Consider the following 27,513-nt stretch of genomic DNA (forward strand, 5'->3'; position numbering starts at 1 on the left):
GGAAGCTGTAGGGAGGTGGGTGCCATGTTTATTTTGTATTTAACTGTTTTCTTCTGTTTTTGGTTTAGCCAGGGAGTTAGTGTATGTTTCTGTTGTTAAGTTGTTTATTTATTGTTTACAAAGACAAAAGTCACAAATCATAAAAGGTAAATCACAATCATAAAACATTCAGAGGATTCTTATTTGAAATCAACAAATCATAAAAGTATCTGCATTTCTTGCTTTGATCTTCGTCAGAACCGACCGACATCTACTGGTGAAGTGGTCAAGTAACAGGTAGAGATCATGATTGTCGGAATCGGTGCTCTATAGCTTCTCCTGGGATTACCGTATGTGAAACTTTGAATTTCAAGCTGAATTTGAACCATTGAATTTGTGCAAGCAAATTTTTTAACTGAAATAATATGAACTGAACTTTTTCTGTTGAATATTAAAGGTTGTATTTCCAAACAAGTTTAATTTTTGGAATTAAATTTAAAAGGTGAATTTTGATTATTGAAAAATTCACAACTTCATTGTACAACCATATTGAATTGCAGACTTTAAACATCGAAGCACTGGTATTATGCAACAGGTTTATTTTTTATTAGTGTAAATTCAACATGCTTTTTTGCTTCAAAGACTAATGTCATTAAAATACTTCCATAGGAGGAGGAGGTGCAGTTGATTCGCCAGTGGTGGCGCATTAACCTCATGGAAAGATTTTGCCTAGAAGGGTATGATAGATTCTACAGATATAATTTCAGTATCTTGGCTGTATTAAGTTAGCTAAAGCTATTACATAGAGTTCATAAACATTTACATATATTTTAAATGCATGGACAGTGGTTTGCATACTGGACTGAAGAAGCATCCCAACTCCTTCAGGGGATTGTTGAGCCTGTGTTTAGGGTGTCGAAATTCACCACCGCCAAACTGTCACCCAGCAGAAAAGTAATAGATGGCAAGGACATTGATTAGGTGAATGATTATACATTAGTGGTTTTACATGTGACATTTACATGCATAATGAATAAGTAGTTAAACTGTTATGCAATTTTAGTATGCAAGGAATAATTGACGATAGACCATTAAAATAGTACAAAATGAATAAAAACACAGTGGCCGTATCGGGTAACGAGTGTTAAACAACACCAGTCACGGTATAAATAATACCCGAAACTGCCATAAAGTGTTTCGATTTATTTAAGACAGGAAGTGACGTCAGATTCGCGCATGCGCATATTTACGGGACGGATTGGGTAAACAGTCCCATCGGCTGCTGCAAGCCCACATTGGGTGTGTCCGGCTACTACTGAAACTCTAGTTTAAGTCAGCGGCAAAGGTAAGCTGCATTTAACACTACATTTCATCTAACTGTAAACGCGATATTATTTTAGTTATTCACATATTTTCTGTAGAGTGTACAGTTGAATCAACAACTGATTTTAGCAGAGCGTAGGCTGTGTGCTAGGCCCCTAAATACAATATCGCAGTATATTTAGTTAGTTATTTTAACCGAGAGGGCTTTCACAGATCACCAAACAATGTTATTTTGTCAAAAGAAACTGCCGTGTCGTGTTAAACACGTTGTGGTTATTTTTTATGAAAGCATATTGTAATTCCAATGAACCTGCTTCTGTTGTTGCCCTGTCAGGATTACAGAAAGAAACACAAGATGAAAACTCTGGTCGGTTTGGTGTTTGCTCTGACTCTACTGGAACTTGGTATGTACAGCATGAATGTTTACCTTGAACCCAGTAAAATAAAATAATAAAACCCAGAAAACATTTGGCTTATGTTTTTAAATGTACAGTAATTATTTTCTAATATATATATTTACTTCTCTCTCGAGGTTCTGCACTAAAGTGCTATACATGCATCAATGGATTGTGTAATGCAACTCAAGTTTGCACCACTGAGGATTCCTGCCTGTCAGTTGAGGGCGACGGTATTTTCCTATAGACCTGTTTTCATTATTTATGCATAGATTAATATGTATATACAGAATACAAGTTGGTATGTATATTTAAAGGGATAAAAATGTTAATCAAGTTGTTCTAAACCTGTATACATTTCTCTGATCTGGTGAACACAAAGAAAGATATTTGGAAGAAAATTAGCAACTGACATTTCTGGGACATCATTCACTATTACAGTAGGAAATTGTGTAATTTGTTTGTTTGGTTGAACACAAAATTAGATATTTTAAAGAATTTGGGAAAGCAAACAGTCATAGGGAATCCTTTTTTACTATGGTAGTCAATGATGTCCCAGAAATGTCAGTTTCTAACATTATTCCAAATATTTCAGCATAACAAAGAAATGTATACAGGTTTGGAACAACTAGAGACAGATCTTTGGGTGGAGAATCTCTAACTATATTTTGCAAAGTAATTGTTGAATTGTAAAAATGCCTAATTGTCATATACATTTCATTGTTTACCCCTCCACTTCTTTCAGGTGCTTTCCGAGACAAGCGATGCCTTAAGTATGATGACTGCACTTTGATGAAAGTCCGGCAAATGTTTCCTACTGTTTCAAACATGAAATACAGATGCTGTACCTCAAACCTCTGCAACACAGCATCATTGTCGGTGGCCAGCAACTCGCTGGTGGGAGCACTGCTTTCGGTGGCACTGTTCTGGTGGTGTTCTCTCTAATTTGCAGTCTTCACGAACTAAACACAAATGTCAAGGGAAATACCTTAACGATATTAAAAAAAAAATTAATTTGCACTTTCATCAGATAAATGCATTTTATAATTTATTTAACAAAGGTACTAACATTCTACATTTACAAGCCACTTAAGAAACTTTCATCACAAAGACATGCATATCAACTTTAAGTTTTACATTCTGGGTTTTATTGCCCATTTTGTTCTGTTGGAATAAGGCTCTTCCAAAACAAATTAGCTGACCAATTATTACTGGATATTTGTAACAAATGCTTTTGTTCAAATGCTAGCTAATCATTCAGAAATTGCACTGCCAAAATAAAGATGAATAAATGATTTCTTTGGATTTTTACGAATATGTGAGACTTTCTGCTCAAGGGTGGAATGTTTTTCCCAGTTTTTAGAAATTGGTTATAAAGACAACAGACATTTAAACTTTAATTAAAATCCTTCTTAGTTACGTATTGGATCGTGGTGATTGCAGTTAATAAAAAATGTAATAGAATATTGATATCTGAACACCTTAAGTTTGAATTGAGCTTTATATATATATATAACAATGTCTTTAACAGTAAATTACTTTTTGCTGATGCCTCGTAAATACAGTGTCAAAATAATTCTAAAGACTTTGTCGTCTTCATTCTTATGGAAACACACACGTGCAGAAAGCCCACAGAAGAGAATGTTTGTGTGTTGGAAGTGTTTAAACAGTGTAACACCCGACTGCTCAAACAGTTAATCTGGGACCTTAAGCATTCAGCTCAACAGAAACATCCTATGGTTGATTAAACGGACAGGTGAAGAGTTCACACGCATGTACTTGAAGATTTCTAGGGACTAGAATCAGAGAAAAAATACTATGCTACATGACCAAGTTTACAGGTGATCTATTATTTATTATCTTTTCTGAATGAATCACCTTTTAAAAAACTTCACTCTGGGATCATCTGATTGATGAAGGTTCATTGATCATCAGAAGATGACTATATTATTATACAGGATGAAATTGAGTTTATTGCTATTTTTCCTGTTTTTAGTAAATTGTGCAATTGTTGTGTGAGATGGACAAAATTTTAACATTTATAAAAACATAGACGTTCATAAGAATATATAAAACATAAGAATGCAGTCTTCTATATAAAACAAAAATGTTTAGTAAATCTATATTTTAATGAAGGGAAGACCAAGACATATTGAACTAAGATATTTTGATACTCTTTATATAAAATATTAAAAAAATCTAATTGTATAATAACTGTTAGTTAAATAATAAAAGACCTGCAAACATTAGGGGAAACATCGACAACTAAATAATAATATAATTTAATTCATCAATTTAAGCATTGGCAGGTTTCCATAGTGGTAAGTTGCCCCATCATGTTTCCATTGTGGTAAATTGCCCCATATAGTGTGGTCATACTATCTTACTATTTCAAAAGTAATCTTAAACTGTGAAGATTTTTTTTAAAACAGAGTGTAACAATTTGAATCAGTTGTCATATGTGCTGTGTTCTGCAAATTAAGTTGTGATTAATTAATATTTATTGAAATTATAAGACATTTATTTAAATAATTATTATTTAAGATAAATATTATTCACAACTTATATATATATGTATATATAACTATAAAAACTTAAGATGATTTGCTATACAAATACTAAACATGTACAATCACTTTTAGGTTGTTTAAAACCTAATGAAAAATGCAATAGAAATCAAAGGAATAATAAGAAATAAATCTTCTCTGTAAATCAGTCAATTGAGGGCATTATGAAAACTTCTGTTGGAGTTTGTGTGGTGTTCAGTCTCGCTCTGGTGGGGCTTGGTATGTATTCATTTCTAGTAATTGCCACTGATTCTATTTAAAAAAACAAATATAGCCGTGTATTTTCTCTGTCTCTCAATGCTCTGCCATTAAATGCTACAGTTGTAAGGACTACACTGGTACATGCTCTAAGATACGAGACTGCTACTACGATGATGCCTGTGTATCAGTCTATGAGAGAGGTGAACTATTTCACACACACTGTGTTTTCCTGAAATCTACAAAAATAGCACAGTAGTGCCACTTATTCTTTTTCTGAACTTTGTGTCTTCCCTCTGTTCTAGGTGGTAACACACACAGACAGTGTGTAAAATACTCTGAATGTGATTACAACACAATTGCTCAGAAGTTTCCCCAAATTTCCAGCTTCAAGTTCTCCTGCTGTGCCTCTGATCTGTGTAACACAGGAACCATGTCACTGGCCAGCCACTCAGTGGTGGGAATTCTGCTCTCGCTAGCATTCTTCTGGTGGTGTGTTCTCTAAATATTCACAAAATGCTTCTGCATTGTTCCTCAAATATCTAGTAATATCATGCAGCAAGAAATCTTTCATCTCTTGAGTCAAATGGTCAAGATTTGCTCTCAAAACTAATGAAAAAAATCTCAAAACCAGATGAAAACCTCTCAAAACTAATAACACAGGGTAGCCCGGTAACCAGCTAATCATTTTGACAGTTTTGCTAAGATGCATGATTTAATTGTTTAAATGTAAAAGTTTGTTGTTTAACACTAAACAGTGACAGGGAAACTGTCTGATTATAATTGATTGTAATGTGTGGCTTTCATTGTGTGTGTATAATTTTCAAAGCTAATTCCTAGTGTTATACATGAAACGGGAGAATCTGATTGGACTCTAATTCCTATGCAGTTTTTTAAAGGCCACAGCACTTTTTATAAATGCCCTTCATACATGTGTTAATTTGCCTTTTTATGAATGTCTTTAAACAAAAACCTTAGAAAAACTTTGTGCAATATTTAAATGTCTCTTCTCAGCATTATAATCTGCTTTTTGTTACCACTACAGCTACTTGCCAATAACAGGAACATGCTGTTTCATGCAAATTCTGTGAATTCTCTTATGTGCAGAGATTCTAAATCTATTTGACTCCAAGGCCCCCCATTGTATTTAACAATATTCAAAAGCCCTAGTCACAAAAACTAAAGATTTCTTCCCAATAATATTTTAGAGCTTGACATTAACTGGAAACATGTTTATTCATTATAAATGGCAAATAATAAGAAATATATTGTTTTTATGTAGTTCAATGCTTATTATTGTCATGATTCTGCCGCATCATGTCATGTTTCTTTTAGTGTAGTGGCAGGATCATGACAGAACCTCCTGTTTAATGTGGAGAGAGGCGACTATTGTTTATTTGGCTTGCTTTATGCTCTCCCCCGTTTCATCTCTGTTCCCATCCTCTCGTTATTGATTCATGCCCTACACCTGTTCCCCTCTTGATTTGGTCCCTTATTTAATGCCCTTGTATCTTCTGTCTTGTGCTGGTTCATTGTGATTGTGTGGTGAGTTCATGTGTCTTGTTCGGCTAGTTTAATGTATTTGTAGTTCTTGTAATGAGTTTATTTTTAGTCTTGTTTAGGTGTAGTTAGTTTTAGTCCTGTCTTGTCATGTTATTGTATCCATCCCGGTTTTGTTTCTGTATTAATAATATTAAAGTCTTCTGTTAACCCCTTACCCGCTGTTTGCACCTGGGTCCTCTGTCTGTGTCTCACCCCTGTGATCATGACAATTTTGTCCAATTCTAAAATACACTCACCTAAAGGATTCTTAGGAACACCATACTAATACTGTGTTCGAATCCCTTTGACCTTCAGAACTGCCTTAATTCTTGGTGCATCATCCTGCTGGAAGTAGCCATCAGAGGATGGGTACATGGTGGTCCTAAAGGGATGGACATTGTCAGAAACAATGTTCAGGTAGGCCATGGCATTAAAATTATGCCCAATTGGCACTAAGGGGGCTAGTGTGCCAAAAAACATCCCCCACACCATTACACCACCACCACCACCAGCCTGCACAGTGGTAACAAGGCATGATGGATCCATGTTCTCATTCTGTTTACACCAAATTCTGACTCTACCATCTGAATGTCTCAACAGAAATCGAGACTCATCAGACCAGGTAACATTTTTCCAGTCTTCAACTGTCCAATTTTGGTGAGCTTGTGCAAATTGTAGCCTCTTTTTCCTATTTGTAGTGGAGATGAGTGGTACCCGGTGGGGTCTTCTGCTGTTGTAGCCCATCCGCCTCAAGGTTGTGCGTGTTGTGGCTTCACAAATGCTTTGCTGCTTACCTAGGTTGTAACGAGTGGATATTTCAGAAGAGCAATTTCTCCTACAGCGTGCACATGTCGCCAGGCTGTAGTCTTGGGAGCCAGACAGGCACGATACCTGCGTCACATGTCTGGGTCTCCAGCATGCTGAAGTAGCATTTGTGTTAACGGTTTTGTGGTCACGGCAGCGAACACCGTTTTATTCCTGCTCGACAGCGGCTAACAAGCTATCTGCGACAGCTGGTGGGTTGATGATATGGGAGTCCCATGGGCGTAAATCCGACTCCCTTCAGTTCCCGGCCGGTTGAGCCCAGGACGAGGCCGACGTTACGATGTCAGCCATTGCCCGGATCGCCGTGAGAATCGGGCAGCAGTGCACCGCTTTCCGCCCCAGTGACAGGTAGTGCATGAAGAGCTCACAAAAAACAGGGACACTAGACTAAAAGATCATTACAAAAGGAGGCAGAACCATGACATTTTCAGGCGCCAACGGGTGTACAGTTAAATACTGCACATTTACAGAAAGGGGTTCATCTTTGGGACTTTGCCTGTTAATCTACATGATTAAACTGTCTATTGAAAGTATTTTACTGCACAGCAAAGCCCAGGTTACTCTGTGGGTTCTGCAATGGATCTTGTTGTGAAATGAACAGTTACATAAACCGTTTGCTTGGTGTCGGAGCATGCGCAGGATTTGCTGCGGTTGCCGAGAGACATTCGTTTGCGCTCCTGTACACATCTTCTGAACACCTATTTATTGCAGCTGTAAACATTTTAAAATGTAAATTTTCCATGAATGAGTAGTAAAAAGTAATGTTTAATGGCAATCTGAATAGGAAAAAGCCAATGTAGGTTTGAACAGTTTGTTTCAAATGGAATTGTAAAGGACTGTATTGGTTAATACGTGACTGACTGAAGTGACTGACTGACTTTTTTTATTTAATATTTTACTTTTATTATTTAAGTTTTCATTATTTTCTGATGTTTATTTAAATGTTTTATATGCTCTATTGTACCGTTTCACTGATGGATTTGTGCATTAAACATGGTTTCATCCTCATTTATTTCAGATATCATATTAAATTTCAAGTATTTGAAACAACAGAGAATCACATCACACGCGCTCTCAAGAACATGTAATTTATCTTTTCCCACTATATCCTCTAATATCTTTGTTTTGTGCCAAAGGCGCTTCATTATAACCCATTCTGCTCTGCTTCTCTCCCGCCAATGACGCACTGCATGAAAAGCAGCAAACACGTGCTTAATTTAACTAAAGTATTTGTATCTGTTAGTCTGTTTACTTTAAGCTATATGTCTCCAACCTTTCAACCAGATTTGCAATATTTTATTAGCCATAATTTTTTATCTACATTAGCATAATTAGTCAGCGTGTAAACATTTTTGACCCTGTGAAAACCCAGGCTAACATCTCATAATCTAATTGATTATTATAACAAGCATCAAAGCAACTCAAGCTTTGATCCTGAAGCTAATTCTTAGATCCTTAGTTTGCGCGCGCGTGCACATGAATGAATGACGTCAGCATGGCAAAACCAATCGCATTATAAATGGATAAAGTGATTTCCACAATATGAACACAAAAATGAATTTCAGCCATGGACTGATATGTTTCTGCTGTACGCAAGAGAGAAGTGTTTCAGAAACACTGCTGATTGCGTTAATGCACAAGTTAAACGACTAGTACACACATTTACTGTAGTGCTGTAGGGCAAACAGGATCCGCGGGGTCCTCGGTGGAACTAAAATTGGGGTCCGTGTCCTTGCGGGCAACTTTTTTTATGTAAGGCATGGGTACAGAAATATTACAACAAATGTTCATTGAAGCTCCCGCATATTGGAATTTTAACCTGCGTGCGGACAAAAAACATCCATTCAGGCAGCAGAAGCAAGAAAGTTAACCTTACATCTGCTTCATCATTTCCCTTCCGAGTACACATGAGAGGAGTTGCGGGCAAATAAAGTTCATTCTCATATATTTCTGAACTTCTGTACAAATTTGTTAAAGCTGTAAACGGCTAATTTGACAGGCAAATGACACCACACCGCTTCTGCATTGTAAACTCTGACATCTTACGTGTTTAAAATCAATGAAACATGCACCGTGTACTGATGGGCATGTCAAACAAGTTGCCCCAAAAATAACGAGGACTGGTTGCATGTTGGTCTCCTTTTAGTCTGATATGATGCTCTGCAGATAAAAAAAAAGAGAAAAAAAGACAACGGAGCTCAGAATTATAAAATAGAGGTGTGTTCTGCAACACAGAGAAGCGGAAGAAAATATAAGAATTACAGAACCGAGAGGGCTTTCACAGATCACCACATAATGTTATTTTGTTAAAAGAAACTGCCATGTCGTGTTAAACACATTGTGGTTATTTTTTATTAAAACAAATTGTAATTCCAATGAACCTGCTTCTGTTGTTGCCCTGTCAGGATTACAGAAAGAAACACAAGATGAAAACTCTGGTCGGTTTTGTGTTTGCTCTGACTCTACTGGAACTTGGTATGTACAGCACGAATGTTTACTTTTATAAAGGGTCAGGAAAACCCAGAAAAAATTTGGCTTATGTTTTTAAATGTACAGTAATTCTTCTCTAATATATATATTTACTTCTCTCTCGAGGTTCTGCACTAAAGTGCTATACATGCATCAATGGATTGTGTAATGCAACTCAAGTTTGCAACACTGAAGATTCCTGCCTGTCAGTTAAGGGCGAAGGTATTTTCCTATAGACCTGTTTTCATTAAATATGTATATACAGAATACAAGTTCGTATGTTTATTTAAAGGGATACTCCCACAAAAATGAATTTTAGTGCAATTTATTCAAGTTGTTCCAAACCTGCATACATTTCTCTGATCTGGTGAACACAAAGAAAGATATTTGGAAGACATTTCTGGGACATCATTCACTATTACAGTAGGAAATTGTTTCATTTGTTTGTTTGGTTGAACACAAAATTAGATATTTTAAAGAATTTGGGAAAGCAAACAGTCATAGGGAATCCTTTTTTACTATGGTAGTCAATGATGTCCCAGAAATGTCAGTTTCTAACATTATTCCAAACATTTCAGCATAACAAAGAAATGTATACAGGTTTGGAACAACTAGAGACAGATCTTTGGGTGGAGAATCTCTTTAACTATATTTTGAAAAGTAATTGTTGAATTGTAAAAATGCCTAATTGTCATATACATTTCATTGTTTAACCCTCTACTTCTTTCAGGTGCTTTGCGACACAAGTATGATGACTGCACTTTGATGAACGAGGCAACATAATTTCGAACGCAGCCATTGCTTAATAAATAGTAAATTTCAATCAATTCTACTTCTAATTTCTCTCCTCACCAAGATCTTTAAAAGTTCAGCGGGGCAACGTCAGCTGCCTAAGCTTTCGGACGGAGCCATTGTGTTTGGCTATTTATATGCTTTCTTTTTGCACTGAATTGCACTGCCAAAATAAAGATAAATGAGGAATTTTTGAAAAAATATTTATTTTAGATTTTTGAGATGCTGTGCTCAAAGGTGGAATGTGAGTTTTTAGATATCCGTTTTAAAGACAACAGACATTTCAACTTTTATTAGTATCCTTTAGGTACTTATTGGCCGTGTTGGATCGTGGTGATTGCAGTTAATAAGGGATTTGATAGAAGTATTGCAATCTGAATAGCTTAAGTTATATATATATATATATATATAACAATGTCTTTAAAAGTAAATGGCTTTGGTGATTTATGCAGATGCCTCGTAAATACTTGACAGTGTCAAAATATTCCTAAAGACAAAGACTTCACCCTCTTCATTCATATTGAAACTCAACACACACACATGCACAAAACACAAAGCCCACAGAAGAGAATGTTTGTGTGTTGGAAGTGTTTAAACAGTGTAACACCCGACTGCTCAAACAGTTAATCTGGGACCTTAAGCATTCAGCTCAACAGAAACATCATATGGATTGATTAAACGGACAGGTGAAGAGTTCACACGCATCTACTTGAAGATTTCTAGGGACAAGAATCAGAGAAAAAATACTATGCTACATGACGAAGTTTACAGGTGATCTATTATTTATTATCTTTTCTGAATGAATCACCTTTTAAAAAACTTTACTCTGGGATCATCTGATTGATGAAGGTTCAGGGATCATCAGAAGATGCCTGTATATTATTATACAGGATGAAATTGAGGATATTGTTATTTATTCCGTTTTTTATTATCTTAGAAATGTATTGTTTTCAATGCACTTTAACCCCGCCATTGTTGTGTGAAATGGACAAACTTTGAATTTCATTTTACTGAAATACAGATGAAGATATTAAATTGTGAGTTAAATTAACTGATATAAAGATTAAATGTGCTATTAAAGTGAGTATGAAGTCTACGCAAAGATGCTGGAATACAGTGGCTTGCAAAATATACAGGTATAATTGTCACCTTTGCTTCAGTAAGGCAATCTCCATTATGGTGAATTGCTGATTTCCTGATCTCTCCAGACTATTGTGTCCAGGAATGTGTACAATGTTTGCTCAAACAGCCTCATGTAGGTAGTGTTTAGTGTACTGTCATTGTTGACCAGAGGCTTGTTTACTACTTCTGTTAAAACACATTGTTATAATGCTCTTTTCAAACGCAGGTGTATCAATGTTCTGAGTTTATTCAGTCTGTTTAAGAGCAGGAGAACTGTTTGGAGATCTCACAAAACTTCTGCAGGGGTGGTCCTATATGAAGACAGGGAAAGCAGATGGTGGGAAGAGAGGGTCTTTAAAAAGGGACACAGAAGGAAACTTTCACTTGTAGAAGGAGACTGTGGATGCAGAATAACTACTTTTCTTTTCTGGAGAGCTGATTTAAAGAACTTCTGCAACAGATAGACAACAACTACACTTAGGAGGGGAGTGGACACTTTATATATAACAGAAGCGACCCTTCAGAACCCAGCAGGTATACTTTGCCTCATTTGCAATAACAGAGCTTTTGCGTTAGAAAGTTAAGTGCATCCTTAACTTTCTAGATGTTAATTTAAAGCTTACTTCATACATTGGCTACAGTTTTAGTTATAAATTGGCTGTGGTGTGGTAATATTCTCCATGGGCATATCTTTATTGTTTGCCAAGCCTCCTTAAATTCTTGTTACCAGTTAATCCTCCTGTTTTGTGGAAATTCTGGTAATGATTTAATGTGTGGGGTTATACTTACTACACAAATGTTTTAATACTTGATAAATTACTCAAAAGCTGCCTTGGGATTAATTGGGAAAGAAATCCCTTTGTCATGTTTTTAAAGCCCTGCCTGGAATAATCTTTATTTTATTTTTGTCTGTTAGTGATATCGTCTACGAGGATGAAGGAGGAAGGTCTTATGCTTTGTACTCAATCCCTGAGATAAGACAAAAAAGTGTTACTTATAACACAGTACTTACTACATGACGATAAATGTGCTCTCATCAGCAGTTATAATAGGGGAATAAGCTTTTTTAGAAAACTATCACAACTTCCCGTATCAAACCCTGACTTGCATGTTTTTCGGGAATAAGGAGAACAATAACTACACATAATTTAGAGGAAACTCTCACTTTTCCTGTCCATCCGCAATCCTTGCTCGTGTCATGCACTTGGTCTCTCTGCTGGTAGGTGTGAGTATGGATCCCTCCTCGATGTCTGAGCCGAATCATCCCTTCCCTTCACCCTCCCCCTTCCCCTCATGTGACTATAGTGAATGGTCTCCAACCTGGGTGCTCATTCCAAGTGTGTACATCTTGGTGTTTATTGTGGGCTCACTGGGTAATGGCCTGGTGCTGTGGGTATACCTGGACCGCCGAACAAGAGGACGCGGAAGGATTGGGAGCTGTTCCAAACTTTCCCAAACCCCTGATAACCCAACCTCCAGGGCCTCACCCAAATCCCGTTCAGTGACAGAGTCTTTAATAGCCAGTTTAGCATTAGCTGACCTGGCTTTTGTTATGACCCTACCATTATGGGCAGCATACACAGCACTGGGCTACCACTGGCCGTTTGGCCACGTTCTGTGCCAGGTGAGCAGTTACATAGTGGCTCTGAACATGTATGCCAGTGTGTTTTCTCTGACTGGGCTCAGCGTAGAGCGATACTGTGTCATCACACGGCGCTGTGCTAACAGCTCACCACATGGTGGATCGACCACTCGTGCCAAGTGGATTGTGGGTTGCGTTTGGGTGGCAGCTGGAATCCTTGCACTTCCTGCACTGCTTCTACGGACCGTCAGGGAGGTGGATTTGGAAGCGGGTCCAGGTGGTGACTGGCAGGATGGACGTGTCTCCTCGTGCTTGTGTGATATGGACTTCTCCAGTTTGATCTCGAACGAGCTTGACCCGGAGGCTTCGGAGCAGGCAGAGCTGATGTGGTCAGCAGCTTTGGGATTAAAATCAACTGTGTTTGGTTTCCTGCTGCCTCTGGTAGTGCTTCTGCTATGCTACGGCTTGCTGGGCCGACTCCTTTTGCAACACTTCAGTCAAGGTCCGCGGCCCGATCACACACGTCAACGTCGGCTCCTCCGCATCATTGTCACCCTTGTATTGGCCTTCTTCTTCTGCTGGCTACCCTTTCACACAAACAAGACACTGTCAGCTTTGGTGGAACTGGGCATCCTTCCCATTTCTTGTAGGTTTGATCAGTGGTTGGTGGCAGTCCACCCATATGCCATCTGTCTTGGATACGTCAACAGCTGTCTGAACCCTCTGCTGTACGCTTGCTGTGACCCAGCATTCCGTAGACAGTGCAGGGGACTGCTAGTGTGTGCATGGACCAGTTTCAAAGGAGCACAGGAAGGGAGTGTGAGAGAACAATGCAACAAGAGTTCCACAGAACCATCAGGAACACATGAAATGACCGTTATCAAAGATGAACAGTGAACCATGAGAGATTCAGGAATATACTCTGACAGAGCTAGATCTTTTTTATACTTATCCATCAATAAACTTCATCCCCTCAAAAAAAGTTGTGGCAACTGAGATACAGAATCCAGATTTCCCATGGCTATGGTGTCATAGTATTGTAAATATACTGTATATAACAAGATTGCTGCTTAAAATGCTGATCATATAGTTGGTGAAGTGCTTTCCAGAGCTGGAACAGGAAGAATCAGATTATGCTTTTTGTATTGGAATGTGAAATTTGGATAAACTTCCCCAAGATGGCAACGGGAGCATTTTCCGTGACATTATGCTGGAAGATGATCTAACTATTCACTGCTGTCATTCGGAAAACCTTTTTGCCATAATGCATTATTATTGGTCATATTTGTCACTAGGGTTTGCAACTATCTAGCCAATACAAATATTAAAAAGTGCTTGCCAACTTTGAAAACACAGTATTTAATCATTAAAAATAAATATTGTTTCTTCCATTTCCTAAAAGAATTAGGACATCCAAGGAACAGCTGTATTTTTCTTTCTGCATAAGTAGAAATTGTTAGCATTTTGTTTATTCTAATAAACAAGATGAAAGTCTACTGTTTATCATAACAGGCAACACTCCGTCACATGTAAAATAAAGCTTTCTAGTGTGTTATAACAGAGGTCCCTTAATTGGACAGCCATCAGTTAGCTTTTCTTTGCATTGGTTACATGCTAGCATAGTTGTATGATAGTATCCCCTTTAGTGATTGTCTAACTATGCTAAGACACTATGTTATAAACGGTGATCTCTTCAGATGTCCACTCAAGAGGAATATAAAAATGGAAAGCGATCTTTGTAAAAAAAGACAAAATTGTCCAACAATACAAAAATGTTTGTATTGTTCCCTATTAAATAACAAACCTCCACCATGGCAATGCATATTTAAAACTCTTGAAACTTAAAGCACAAAACACATTAATGAAAAAGATGTGTTTTTAATTGATTGAGAGACAAACAAAAGGGGTAACTGAAAAATAAACAGTGTGAGGCAGTCAAGTGTGGCTGATCCGTCACTTTCATTTAGATCAGTACCGGATTACAACAGCACAGGTTTACAAGTGTGCCTAATACAGACGCTTAACCACATACACACTCTCATACACAAGTGCGCACGCACGCACGCACGCACACACACACACAAAGAATGTCTAAGCACAATATTAGGCATAGTACTGCAGGTTGGCCTTCTTCTTTGCCTGCACCTCCAGAATGCCCTCCATGTAATCCTCATGGTTGAGTTCAGTGGCCCCACGCCGCAGAGCTATCATACCCTTCAAAGACAAAAAATGGTCTACAATCAATCTCGTGTGCTACTATAACATCAACCTACTGCATTAGTTCACCCAAGCTATGGTTTTTAATTAATTTTCAATGCGAGTAGTGTAAAATGTATAACGGCAATGGTCCTATTTGGACCGCAAAAATATTTTTTCATACTATAACTACTGCAGTATTACTGCTATTCAGTGAGTGAGATGAGTGAGTTTTATCAGATGGTGAATTAAATCTTAGAGCTTTTTACAAACAAATAATTTTATAGTGTGTATTATATGAAAAGCAATAAGCACATGAACGAAATGGGTTTTACTGTTGCTGTAGTAAACAGTTTCACCCTTTTAAAAATCTAAGTGTATGACAAATGAGGTAAATGTAGATTGGTTGCATAGGTAAATCATACTTACAGCCTCAACGCACACAGCTTTACACTGAGCTCCATTGAAGTCATCAGTACAGCGTGCCAATTCTTCATAGTTCACATCAGGACTGCATCATATACAGAAGAAATAATAGTAGATGCATGATTAATGTTTTTATAATAATCAAATTACAACACCTTACAGTCAGTCTCTATATGTTAGTACTATTAATGCATTTTCTTTAAACAATGAAAGTGAATATTTTTACACTTTGAACTTTCCACTGTACACACTGTAAGAGATAAGCATTCAGTACCAGACGTTCATCTTGCGTGAGTGGATCTGCATAATGCGAGCACGAGCCTCCTCATTGGGCATGGGGAACTCAATCTTACGATCCAGCCGACCTGAACGCAACAGAGCCGGGTCTAAGATATCAACCCTGTTAGTGGCAGCAATCACCTGAGAATAATAATTAAAAAAGTGAAACCTCAAGTAATATAAGCCTATATTTTCTTACATCATCTTAATCTGCGAGTACAGACCTTCACTTGCATGTTAGGCTGAAAGCCATCAAGTTGATTAAGAAGCTCCAACATGGTTCTTTGCACCTCTCTGTCTCCAGCTTTTTCACTATCAAAGCGCTTGGTGCCGATAGCATCCAGCTCATCAATGAAAATGATAGACGGAGCTTTCTCTTTGGCAAGAGCAAATGCATCACGTACCAGTTTGGCACCATCGCCAATAAACATCTGCACCAACTGAGGGCCAGCTAACTTCAAAAACGTTGCCTGAAAAAAGGACAAAGGTAAAATATGATCCCTCAAAAAGAAACTGGGAAATGCTTATATTCTGCACTGTTCTGAGGGTATTTCACTGTACCTTGGTTTGGGCAGCACAGGCTCTTGCCAGAAGGGTCTTTCCTGTGCCTGGTGGCCCATACATCAGAACTCCCTTTGGTGGTTGGATGCCCAGATTCTCAAACTTCTCTTTATGGTTCATAGGCAGAACGATCGCCTCCACCAGCTGCACAGAGCAAACCAGTCATCTCAAAAATCAGTCTCTAACTGTCAACAACATTTTGATTTTTCAAATATGAGGCATGTTATTAGGTGGTACCTCCTGGATCTGTTTGTCAAGGCCACCGATGTCACTATACTGCTCTGTAGGCCTCTCATCCACCTCCATTGCTTTAACTCTAGAGTCATACTCAGTAGGCAGAGTCTCCAAAATCAGGTAAGAGTCTTTATTCACTCCCTGTGAACAGATTCAGAAATATTAAAAACATCAAGACAAAAAAAAGCATTTTAGAGCTTGAGAATAATTTCTATGATGATTCTGAAAAAGTGGAGGAAGGTCACTGATTCATAGTACCTTTCTTTACATTTACAGCCTCACTTACCACAAGATCACCAGGTTTCAGTTTTTCAGCATCCACCAAACCAATCACAGGCAGGAAATAAGTCTGCAATTAAAACACTGAATTTATTATGCGTAATAAAAATGACCTCATTTTAATCAACTTTAGCTTATAAATTCTGGCCACAAAAATTCTCAGTTTTGATAAAGTTGCAATTACTTCAGTAGTCTCCCTGACTTACCTGCCGTGTGGAGGTTTTGATGACTGCACACTTGCCCTTCCTCTGTGAGTCCAGATCAACATTGGCCCCATCCTCTTCTTGGTCATTAGGATCTACATCCAGCAGCTTCCGTTCAAACAGACACAAAATTAATACTGGTTCTAATGTTTTAAGCATTAAAGGCAGAATAGGTGATCCTGTCCCGGAACATTTTGTCACGCTGGTTGTAAATCTCTTTACATCCTGATAGCATCAAAAAGTAAAGTGGTCCAATTATATTGTTATAAGTATATATCGTCTGTGAAAGGGTTAGGACCAAAATAATTTTCGCCCAATTATTGCATATGGTCTGAACGCAATAATTGATTGTGTGTATAGATTTTCAGTCAATGTATTTTGCATCCCACTCAGCACCCTGTTCACGCAGACACCGCATTTCATGAGCACAGTCACATACGCTGTGCAAACACAGCGGGAGAAGGGCAGATAAACAGCTGGAACCTAACTTTCCCCTTATTTCCCGCATATTTCTCAAACAATTGGGCTATTTAAAAAAAGGAGTTGTCGCAAAAATTAGGGAGCTGCCACGGGTTGCGTTTGTTTTAGGGCTACTTTCATAATGCACTGCAGCCGCCAAAAATGTTTATTTATAAACAAAGTATGATTGTTAATTGAACAGTTTATTAATGTGTATTCATAGTTGGAATGAATACCTGGCAACTCTAGGACCAGCAGTGTCTCAAAAGTGTGGCTCAGCTCAACACAAGAGGAAAAATATAGCGGTGCTAGAGACAATGCATTCGTACTATGTTTGTACTATTGTTTCGCGCCAAGGTGCATGTCGCATTGCACAATAGAATAAATCATGCACGATTGTAGGGCAGCTGATTCTTCCGATTGCAGAACGTTTGAGAAGAGCAATATGCAGTCTGGAACAAGTGAAACATTGAGGTGCATGTACTAGCACGTACATATCCAATAATTTTTTTGCATAAATTATTTACGAAGAGAAAACTAGTTCTTATCCGTTTCCATGCGTTCACACATTGAAAATTGTCATAAATTACTCACCATCTAGTTGTTCCAAGCCAGTATAAATTTATTTGTTTGGTTGAACAAAAAGAAAGTTATTTGGAAGAAGGTTGGCAACTCAAAACTCTGGGGCATTGTTGACTAACATAGTAGAACAAATGTAAATGGTATAGTCTAAGGTGCCCCAGAACTGTTTGCTTTCCAAAGTCCCTCGAAATATCTGCTTTTGTGTTCAACATATGAATATATAATATAATATATACATATACACACACAATACCTAGGAAACTTGGTTAACAACTGTCAATATTGCTATATTTACTGATCTGATACGTTAATATAAGTAAATGTAGCAATAATGGCAGTTGTTGACTTTGATTTGACACCAGAAAACATAGGGCTAGTTTTCATTCTTTTGGGCAGGTTTTGAGGGGTCATTGGGCTTGAAATATTTCTTGGACCTGTCAACCCTGGTGCTAGCAGGCTAAAGTTAGCACCTCACCAAATCATGCATTCCTCATTTTAAGTTTCTATGTTGTGCCTATAAGAGAGCTTTATATTCCTTACCTCGATCACATTAGAGACAAGGTATGGTAAAGTCTTGTTAACTTTGATTTTCTCTGTGTTCTCCTTTATCTTGTCTTTCATAGCTTGCAGCTCATGAGTGACACGCAGGACCTCGCTCTTCATGATCTGGAACCACATACATTATAAAGTCAGGATTGAGAACACGATTGTGTGATAAAAACAAGACCATTTCCATGGAGGCACTAAAAATGATCAACTGCACACGGTTACACTTCTAACATTACATCACCTTAATCTCACTGTCCAAAAGACGAGTCCTTTGAACGATCTCCTCCGTCGACATCTTAAGGACTTCCTCGCCGATGCCATCCTTTAAAATACAATCAAAAAATTGTGTTTTGCAATAGCAGCAGTATACGAACAACATACGAGCTTCACGTGCACGTCGCACAAGTGTTTTAAGCAGCTTTTAATCCCTCACCTTGTAACCAATAAAACCTTAAGGCTACAATACACTACACGACTTTGGCTATGATTTTCAGTCTGGATATAACTAATTTGATCAGCTAGTGTTTCTATCTCAATCTTTCAAAAACTCTGCAAATGAATAAGGTCTAGTTTTAAATGAAATCTGTTCATATTTTAATAGTCTTGTAGTGTATTCCAGCCATTATACTTCAAACAGTGAACCCGTTAGCTCGCTGATGTTGTCAGGCTAATGTTATCCTAGCAAGCCATAACTACTACACCTGTACTAAAGATGCAAGTTACGGCACGAACATAATTTTTGACCATATCATTTTTCAGAGCTCGTTTCTGTTATTTCCGTCAAATAATCTAATGCTCGCACAGTTAGTAACGAATGAATGAATGAACCAGGGTGAAATCACTGTGTCATGCTACGCACTGTGGTCTGAAAGCCTCTGAACCGCACACAGAGACGCTTCTAAATGATAATGCCCGCAAACAGAAAACTTCAGGAGACATTCGCTACAAAAAATAGATAAGAACTAGATAAAACCTAACCTAAAATAAAAAACAAACCTCAACCTCATCCCAAACTGATCTGTCATTCAGCGACGACATCTTGAATGCTTATTCTTCGCAGGAGCGTGTTATAAGTTTTAGTGGCTGTCGTAAGTTCAATACACCACACCCTACTGGCGCGGAGTAAAACTGCGTTGAGTTTAACGTAAACATCAACAATGCAAAATACTACTAGTGTAAAAATGAAATGAGTATTACAGGAAATTACTATTTGCGTTTGTTTCTTTTGATATTTTCCATGACACAAATTATTTCTGATATGTGTATTTTTTCCCGAATAAAAGAAACGTCCGTTTCATTTAGTAGGCTACTTCTAGCTAAACTTTTTATACATACAATATGCGTAATTAACATTAAGCAGATGCTTTCATCTAAAGACTTATTACAAGAGTGGAAAGCAGTATTTCAATATTCTCATATGATATGTAACAATATAGGCTTTGGTATTTTCCTCTTCTATTATGATGTCAAATGTTTTTTCTCACACCGGACATTTGTCATTTTGTATCTATTTTAAAAAGGATAATTGTTTTTGGAATAGATCTAGGGTACACTTAATATAATTTTTGACTTTTTTATATTGTGAACTGTGAAGCAAATAATTGTTTTAACTGTAGCTTTGTTTTACCATTTATTTGGTCAAAACATTCAACATCTATTTTTTTCCATTGATATGGACATTGAACCCCAACGACATTCTATTGGGATTTTAATAGTCACTATGTTCAGATGATAAATTCTGAGTCACAAAACTTTTTACTAGCATGCTGAAAGTGCAGATTACTAAAATGCTTTGTACATATGCATATTGTCCCTTGGCGAATAATGGACAGGTAAACCACAAAAAAAGGCATTCTCAGATTTATTTGGGTCAGTCAGAATATTAACATAAACTCAACTTCTTCTGCTCTTTAATGGGAGCAGGAGCCCAGACAGTGAGTAGAAGCCAAACTCCTCTCCTCAGCCTGTTATAACACCAGAGGCTCTTTTCTCATGTACTTGGGCGGGGGCAAACTTGGCAAAGCTATGCAAAACATACAACAACAAAGAATGCACAGAAAGAGAAGTCAGCCACTCAGTGTCGCATAACCACTATCTCACATAAGCACTAATAAATAGACCAAGATTCCAAATGGGCGAGAATGTATCTGTTTAATTCACTTCACTGTCATGTCTATTGTTAATTGAGTTTAGAATTTCTTATTTCTCTGTCAGCGAATTAGTCATTACATCAGACAGTTAAAACAACAACAGGTGTATAATGACTGTTTTACTGTCGAGCATCATGACTGGGATCAATGGAAACAAAGAAACAGAAGTGTGTGTAGGAGGCCTGTACTGAACTCAGGCACAGACGGGGAAACCCTCAGCTGCTTCACTTATACAATTCAACAGGGGTATTTTTAGGGCATATATAGGGCATGAATAGAAATCACTGGGTATTAAAATAAAGCTCTTTATGTTTTTAAATCAAAGGAACCACAATGTAGTGAAAATCATGTACTGACAAAATGAACAGTAATAATCCTGGACGTTGATTATCAAAAACAAAAGTCTGTAATCGTAAACAAGTGCATACAATGGATTAGGAGTCCAACATCATGGGCCAGCTCAATTAAATTATCATTATTAATCACTATGCTGTTGGTTTCCCATTCAGAGAAATCTCTTCTGATCGATGGAATACATCTTCCCTGCAGGCATCTTTCTGAAGAACAGACTGTTGCCTCTGCTCATATTGGCCTGCAACACACAAGAACCAGATTTATATTTCATGACAGTTACATTTCTTCACAATGTTTTTTTTTTGGAGAAATCGTGGGCTGACCATATACAAACTGTGCTCAGCATGGCAGTCAACTGATAAGGTCATTTAGATGCAGCTCTACTGATCAATTAAATGTGCTCACCTCTCGGCTTAGGTGACTCCAGCAGTGGAGCCAATTGGGATAAACGGCAGCATAGGGTAGTTGACCTCCGGCCAGCCTGGGTCAGACCAAGAGAACACTTTATACACAAGTGATTTTACTCTTACGGTTATGTTCACAACACCATCTCTTAAGTGGCAAATGTGTGATATTTGTGCCACAAAATAGAAATAGTTTGTTTTAACTGCCTAGTTGGGTCAAACATGGTCAAGCAAAAATGTACGCTTGAATAGAGGTCTTCTTGTCTGCCCAAGCAATGAAAGATTGAGGAGAGAATAAAAGCTAACTATAGCAAATAAAAAAATGACAAAACCTTATTTTACAAATACATATACTGAATATTTGAAGAAAAGTTATTAAGTTAAATTATTCTATTGGCTGAAGAAAATCTCCTTTAAATGGTATTGAAAAATGTTTGTAGTATAGACAAACAAGATCCCTTACCCACAGTTATTTACAGCCATCAGGTTGGACACCAACACAAAGGGATATGTCAACATACTGGCAAAAAACTGCATAAGACAAAGGAATTACATCAACATAGCATTACAGAGGATCAGATGATAATTTCTGTTTGTGGGTAAACACCCAGAATTATTTTGAGAAGTACCCCAGTCACAGCCTGTGAGCAGTTCTTTATTTCTCCTGTATGACTTGTCTGAAAGACAGGAATGCACAAAATGCAACGTAAAAACCTAAATACATATACACCAAAGCACGTTAGGAAGAGTAAACATCACAGAGCAAAATTACATTTTATGCAAATCTAAAATAAATGTTATCCATTAACTACATTTTTGTGTGTCTACATACCAAGTCATCTATAGCATATGTGTTGATGAGGTGAGCAAGCATGTTGCAAATCCACAGGGAAAGAACGTCACCCAGCAGACGAGGAATGAGGCCACTTTGGATCATCAAGAATTTAGGATCAGTTATTTACAGTTTAGACACTGTCACACACAAGATACATTCTGAAACAAAGCCTGTTGTATAGTTTTTTTTTGTTTGTGGCAATTTTCTAACAACAACACAATGGGACTAATGAACATATCAGCATCTTTATTTTTAACAACTTCAACTCATATTATGAAAAAATAAATCAATCTTATGTGCTTATCAAAAATTTTCAAAGCCCAAAATTCACAGTGTCCAATAACCTCCAAAGGGCAAAACCAGGGATATAAGCATGCAGATTGCCAAACGTGGGTCGTCATCATTGATTTTGAAATATTTCCACACTGCTAAGTGCGAATGAAGCGAGAGAGTGATTTACATGTTAAGTCAATGCAAAGACGCGATAGACCTACTTGCGGTGCGATTCACGCGAATGAGGCGGTGCGAATTGAGCGTTCGCGTTATTCACGCAAGTTGAAAAATCTGAACTTTGGCGAAAATTTGCACCATGTTAACCAATCAGGAGCTTGCTCTAGTAGGGACGTGATTATGACATAGCGAGCTGATGGACCCAGACACGGCGCCGAACGAGTCTACGTTTATCTTCAGCCTTCCATAGCACATAATGCGCAGCTACCTGCTCAACAAAATCCATGTCCGCCATTTCGCAACAAGACTGGAGCCGCCTGCCAGAAGCCCCTCCCATGACGCAAATTTCACTCTCGAATGAAGCGAGTAAACTCAAAATGTTCAAGCGTCCAACTACACACGAATAGCACGATTTAGGTGTGAACACTCAATGACATTGTGTCTGCTACGGCAGGTGTCTCTGTGTGCACTGGAACATTCTGTCAATTACGTCACATGAGGTATCGGTCTTTGGTATCAGGGAATTTTTACGAGTACATGAGCTTGGTATATCGGTGCATCCCTAGAATGTACAATAAAAAAAAAAGAATGAAAGGAAATTTCTGCTTAGGTTTGTGTTGCCAGGTGATCTAGAATGCACAGCTCCATGTCACCTGTTTTCAATGTTTTGTATTAAGCACTTACGCAAAAAAACCCAGGATCCCTTCTTCTCTGTAGATTGTAATAATGGAGTCAAAGACACCACTGCAAGAAATAAGACAACAAAAAGAGATGTAACTCAAAAGCACAATACAAAGATACCACAAAAGAAAATCAGGAAAGACGGACGAACCTGTATTTGGCTTCTCTACCAATGAACTGGACCATGCATCTCAGTGTGATCACTGAAATAAAAATGTTACTGACAGTTAGTTTACAGTGTTAAAAGTGATTCAAGTCATAATCAAGAAATGCATATTTATTGCATTTACCATGAAAAGGGTGTGTGACAATTGTGGCACATGAGCGTGCAATCATTTCTTTAGTTGTCTGAGAAGATAAATCGAGACGGAAGATTAAAAACATCATAAAGAGAACTGCAATATGATCTGCAAAATGCCACATTTTTTAAATAAGACAATGCATCTTTTGAACTCCTTTTCACAAATCGGAAACATTGCACTGTTATGATACTGTGACAAATAACACACTCAGAAACCTAAAGCTCTTACAGAATAGGTCAGTGTTTCTCAAACTTTTCCTGCCATTCCCCACTTTGGAGGTTAAGAAGGGGTGCGAGCCCCACCTGTCCCAAATAGCCAAAAACAAAATGGTAAACGCTTTAGATAAAAAAAAAGCATCTGCTAAAAAAAGACTAAATGTAATAAGGCCGTCTTGGTTTTCTCTGCGGGTGCCGAATCTCCAGTTTTTTCTTTGCAATCTGATGTTGTTTTAAGTTTTGAGTGTATGGTCAATAATAAAGTAAATAAGTGAGATGACAAAATGTCCACCCATCTATCGCGCCCCACTTGTCATGTTTTTATTCCCCATCAGTGGGGCCCACCTCACACTTTGAGAAACACTGGAATAGGTATTAGTTGTAATCAGGGTTTTGGTAAAGTGGTATAAAAGCCAGTCTCACCTCATTTACTACATGTTGCAGAGAACCCTCCTCTGCTTTCTGACTACTTCCCAGTACCTGCAAGAGTACAGAGGTGTGAGATCATCTTAAACAATCTTGTACAGTTTCTTTTCACAACCATACCAATAAAATAAGCTCAATATGTAATTTATTCATAGTATTCATGTTCTCACCTGAATTTTTCTCTCCTGACATTTCTGTGGGTACAAATAAAGGTTAAAGCCAGATAAAACAGAGTATAAATAACCCCACAGAAATCCCATGGCAACAGCCAGAGACCCTCCACTGTCATTATTGCCTATGAGCAAATCATACCTGCAAAACTTTACTGTGGACAATAGTTCCAATTGTCCCAGCACAAAGCCTTGGAGCGAGACCCTTAAACAGGCCTGATTTCCCATCAATCTTTATGATGTGTTTGGCTATAAGAGACAAATACATTTGTAATGAACTTCCTACACTTTCCAGAACTCTATCTAAAACAATACCCAGAATCAAACAAACAACATTAATGTATTCCTGTAGCTCAACTGGTAAGACACTGTGCAAAGGTCATACATTTGCTCCCCACTGAACATAAACACTGGTCACTTTGGATAAGTTTCCTCCAACAATGTAAAATGTAATCGAGAAGATAGTTACACAAACTTGAAAATCTTACCATATGCAAAAAGCCCCGGAAGCTGATACACCTGACGGCCAAATAAATTCCTGCCTGGAGAAGGAGGGAGGGGTTCATGTCCAACCTACATATGCCAAAAAAAACAAGACTGTGTTAATAACTGAAAGATAAATAAGGCATGAAGAAACAAGAGTTTGCCCTATTTATACAATGCTTTTTAAAAATGACTACACTGTGAAAAAACGCTGTGTGAAGTTAGAAGCAAACAATGTAAATCCTTGAGTAAAATCATTTAATATACGGAAATGAAAGTCTGTCTTGCAGAATCAATCAAATTCCCTTTCACTTTTACACAAAACATCGTGCTGGCATCTGTGTTTGCCAACTAGACCATATTGTTATCAGATCACAGTACAGTGCACAATGCAAGACACAGATTAACAAAATCCCAATAACCCACTACAGCACGTTAACCTTAACCAGTGGCCCGAAGGACAGACCTGCTTTACCACAACGTGGCTGCTCTCTGTGTTTGACGTGGGAAATATCAGGACGCGTGAGGATAATACGAGCTTCCAGTTTCATAATTACCGATTTACAATTAAAAAAACAATCCTGAGAGACCAATTACTCACACACTAAAGACAGACAGCAGTCAATAACCCTGCTACAGCTAGCGAATCTTAAAAGCAGGTTACCAACAGTACACCAACACATTTCTTTATCTCGTCAAATACACGTCTTGTTAAAAAGATGCTCCTACTTCTAAAGGAAATGTTGTCACGTGAATTAAACAGTCGTAATACTCTTAATCTTTATTTAAAGAAAGGGCTAACGTTGACATGCTATCGGAACTGCAAGTGAATGACTCTTTAGCAGCGCATGTGCAGGAGTAAACTGGGTACGGCTGCCATTTTAATGTACGTTGTGTGAATCTTACCTGAACTAAAACCTTGATGTACATAAGAGGGTGGGAAAGGACAGTTAGCCCAGACCCGAGAAATATTTGGCCACATGTATCCGCCATTGTGATCCGAAATGTCTCCCTCAACGAGCAGGAGAGTCACGTGATGAGGGTTACTCGTCCACCCTGATCACGTGACAGGGTGTTTTCTTTTATTGTCCGGAAGAGGGCGCCATTTTATCATGACTTACCGCTCATGACTTTTTTTATGCTGGTTTATTGAACAAAGAAATACAGGGGATACATAACATGTATACAAGATGAAATGATATATCGAACTTAATAATACTTAACAAAAACATTAATAAATAGGGTGAATGAAAGAGTCACATACAAGAAACAACAAGTAAGAATGTATAGGATAATGCAATGTAAGCCGCTTTGGTTAAAAGCTTCTGCCAAATGCATAAATGTAAGAATCCCCATAAGGATATCACAATTTCTTTCAATAGAAGTGAAGGTTTCATAGCTTTCCTGTTAAGTGAAGAAGATAGAGAATCATAGAACATTTAAAAATCAGCATGAAAATAACAAATAACTTTACATTTATGAAGGTGAAATACACAAGAGTTTTAAAATCTCATCCGTTTCCTTTGACCCTGTCTCCCAGAACAAAAACAACAAGTTTGTTGTAAGCAGAAAAAATAAGTCAAGACTTTTATTTCCAAAAATCCCTTGTAAAATCACACTGAGCAAATACATGTGACCCACCTTCTACTTTTTCATCCAGTTTTATGTCCGACCACTCCGTTGGACTATTACCACCACCTACTGTATATCTTGGGTGATGAATCTGTATTGTTCTGTTATTGTAATTTTATTTGGAGACGTGATGCCCCCCTCACCCAAGAAGATCATAGCCCGTGTTTCAGATGGTGCTGCATCTCCAGCTCCTCCATCTTCCACACTAGGCTACTCAACCTATGAAAAGAAGCATCCCGTTCTCCAAGCACTATATCCTCTAATCCTGTACTTTTTAAAAAGGTTAACAGAGCTCTATATATCCGATAATCACTCAATCCTAAAATGGCCATACCACTCAACTGTCTATCTTTAACATTACTAAGAAGACTATTTCATGCTTCTACCCATTACATTAAAACAATACATGTTCCAATGTTTCTTACACTTTACACTCTTCACACATACCATTTTCATGCTTCTCTACTCATGCAAGTGTAGAATTGAAACCTGTATGTCCTGGAAATCATTACTTCTTCCTTCCTACATCTACCATAACATTGCCTTTTTCCTAAGTTTTTCCAAAATTATAAAACCATCTCCCTTTACTGCTATTACCCCACCTTTCCTGCCATGTACCTATTAACTCCCTTTTAATTACTGTTTTAGCTTATCTTCTCCCAAGATATACCTTGATATCCACAAACTCTTTCTGTAATGCCTTCTTTGCTAACTTATCAGCATCTCTTAGATCCATCTGTGTATACCTGTGTGAAAGAGAACATTTCCCCCCACAAAAAAACACAAATTTCATTACTGTTACTGCAACCTTCTCCTCTAATGTCATTTCAACAAAAGATTCTGGAAAGT

The 27,513-nt window shown here is 37.7% G+C and overlaps 4 protein-coding genes and 2 long non-coding RNA genes across 8 annotated transcripts; 4 read left to right on the top strand and 2 right to left on the bottom strand.

The window, feature by feature from the left end:
- The first annotated feature begins 1,192 nt into the window (after window positions 1–1,192).
- On the top strand, window positions 1,193–3,410 carry LOC306905711. The gene is made up of 4 exons (XR_013787764.1): window positions 1,193–1,324; window positions 1,637–1,706; window positions 1,835–1,930; window positions 2,443–3,410. It is a non-coding gene; the product is annotated as an uncharacterized lncRNA (long non-coding RNA).
- A 1,018-nt stretch (window positions 3,411–4,428) lies between these two features.
- Window positions 4,429–4,967, top strand: LOC306896460 (CD59 glycoprotein-like; the record flags this gene model as incomplete). The annotated part of the gene is made up of 3 exons (XM_079460485.1): window positions 4,429–4,487; window positions 4,568–4,665; window positions 4,768–4,967. 3 exons carry the CDS (start codon window positions 4,429–4,431, stop codon window positions 4,965–4,967), a joined length of 357 nt encoding a protein of 118 aa, XP_079316611.1.
- A 4,251-nt stretch (window positions 4,968–9,218) lies between these two features.
- Window positions 9,219–10,136, top strand: LOC306900723. The gene is made up of 3 exons (XR_013787321.1): window positions 9,219–9,304; window positions 9,425–9,520; window positions 10,029–10,136. It is a non-coding gene; the product is annotated as an uncharacterized lncRNA (long non-coding RNA).
- A 2,322-nt stretch (window positions 10,137–12,458) lies between these two features.
- aplnr2 (apelin receptor 2) lies at window positions 12,459–13,691 on the top strand (the record flags this gene model as incomplete). The annotated part of the gene is made up of 1 exon (XM_079464288.1): window positions 12,459–13,691. One exon carries the CDS (start codon window positions 12,459–12,461, stop codon window positions 13,689–13,691), a length of 1,233 nt encoding a protein of 410 aa, XP_079320414.1.
- A 782-nt stretch (window positions 13,692–14,473) lies between these two features.
- Window positions 14,474–19,673, bottom strand: psmc3 (proteasome 26S subunit, ATPase 3). 3 transcript variants are annotated; one of them, XM_079467614.1, is made up of 11 exons: window positions 19,559–19,673; window positions 18,804–18,884; window positions 18,554–18,679; window positions 16,976–17,080; window positions 16,777–16,839; window positions 16,494–16,631; window positions 16,257–16,400; window positions 15,920–16,165; window positions 15,691–15,836; window positions 15,420–15,501; window positions 14,474–15,008 (listed from the first exon to the last, which is right to left on the bottom strand). In XM_079467614.1, the coding sequence occupies exons 1-11, from the start codon at window positions 19,598–19,600 to the stop codon at window positions 14,898–14,900; spliced, it is 1,284 nt and encodes a 427-aa protein (XP_079323740.1). In that variant the 5' UTR covers window positions 19,601–19,673; the 3' UTR covers window positions 14,474–14,897. The 3 variants fall into 3 exon arrangements, with proteins under 3 accessions (XP_079323740.1, XP_079323741.1, XP_079323742.1); XM_079467615.1 differs by having other exon boundaries at window positions 14,655–15,008; window positions 19,565–19,630; XM_079467616.1 differs by having other exon boundaries at window positions 14,655–15,008; window positions 19,422–19,577.
- A 734-nt stretch (window positions 19,674–20,407) lies between these two features.
- mtch2 (mitochondrial carrier homolog 2) lies at window positions 20,408–26,112 on the bottom strand. Its single transcript, XM_079458985.1, has 13 exons — window positions 25,939–26,112; window positions 25,038–25,122; window positions 24,692–24,798; window positions 24,550–24,573; window positions 24,377–24,433; window positions 23,727–23,784; window positions 23,588–23,639; window positions 23,440–23,499; window positions 22,303–22,396; window positions 22,100–22,147; window positions 21,934–22,001; window positions 21,472–21,547; window positions 20,408–21,304 (listed from the first exon to the last, which is right to left on the bottom strand). The coding sequence occupies exons 1-13, from the start codon at window positions 26,023–26,025 to the stop codon at window positions 21,218–21,220; spliced, it is 903 nt and encodes a 300-aa protein (XP_079315111.1). The 5' UTR covers window positions 26,026–26,112; the 3' UTR covers window positions 20,408–21,217.
- Between the last annotated feature and the right edge of the window lie 1,401 nt (window positions 26,113–27,513).

This window comes from Barbatula barbatula (assembly GCF_947034865.1).
Source record: "Barbatula barbatula genome assembly, chromosome: 1".
In the NCBI taxonomy this organism is placed as follows: Eukaryota; Metazoa; Chordata; class Actinopteri; order Cypriniformes; family Nemacheilidae; genus Barbatula; species Barbatula barbatula.

Bases quoted from the DNA above. Each gene is read 5' to 3' on its own strand.
- mtch2 (XM_079458985.1), bottom strand. From the start codon at position 26,025: ATGGCGGATACATGTGGCCAAATATTTCTCGGGTCTGGGCTAACTGTC. The intron at 24,434-24,549 runs GTGAGAACATGA...GTACTCTTGCAG, and splicing joins GTCAGGAGAGAAAAATTCAG to GTACTGGGAAGTAGTCAGAA. The intron at 22,002-22,099 runs GTACTTCTCAAA...TGTCTTATGCAG, and splicing joins GCTCACAGGCTGTGACTGGG to TTTTTTGCCAGTATGTTGAC.
- psmc3 (XM_079467614.1), bottom strand. From the start codon at position 19,600: ATGTCGTCGCTGAATGACAGATCAGTTTGGGATGAGGTTGAG. The intron at 16,401-16,493 runs GTACCACCTAAT...TGCTCTGTGCAG, and splicing joins TTGACAAACAGATCCAGGAG to CTGGTGGAGGCGATCGTTCT. The intron at 15,837-15,919 runs GTCTGTACTCGC...TATTATTCTCAG, and splicing joins AGCCTAACATGCAAGTGAAG to GTGATTGCTGCCACTAACAG.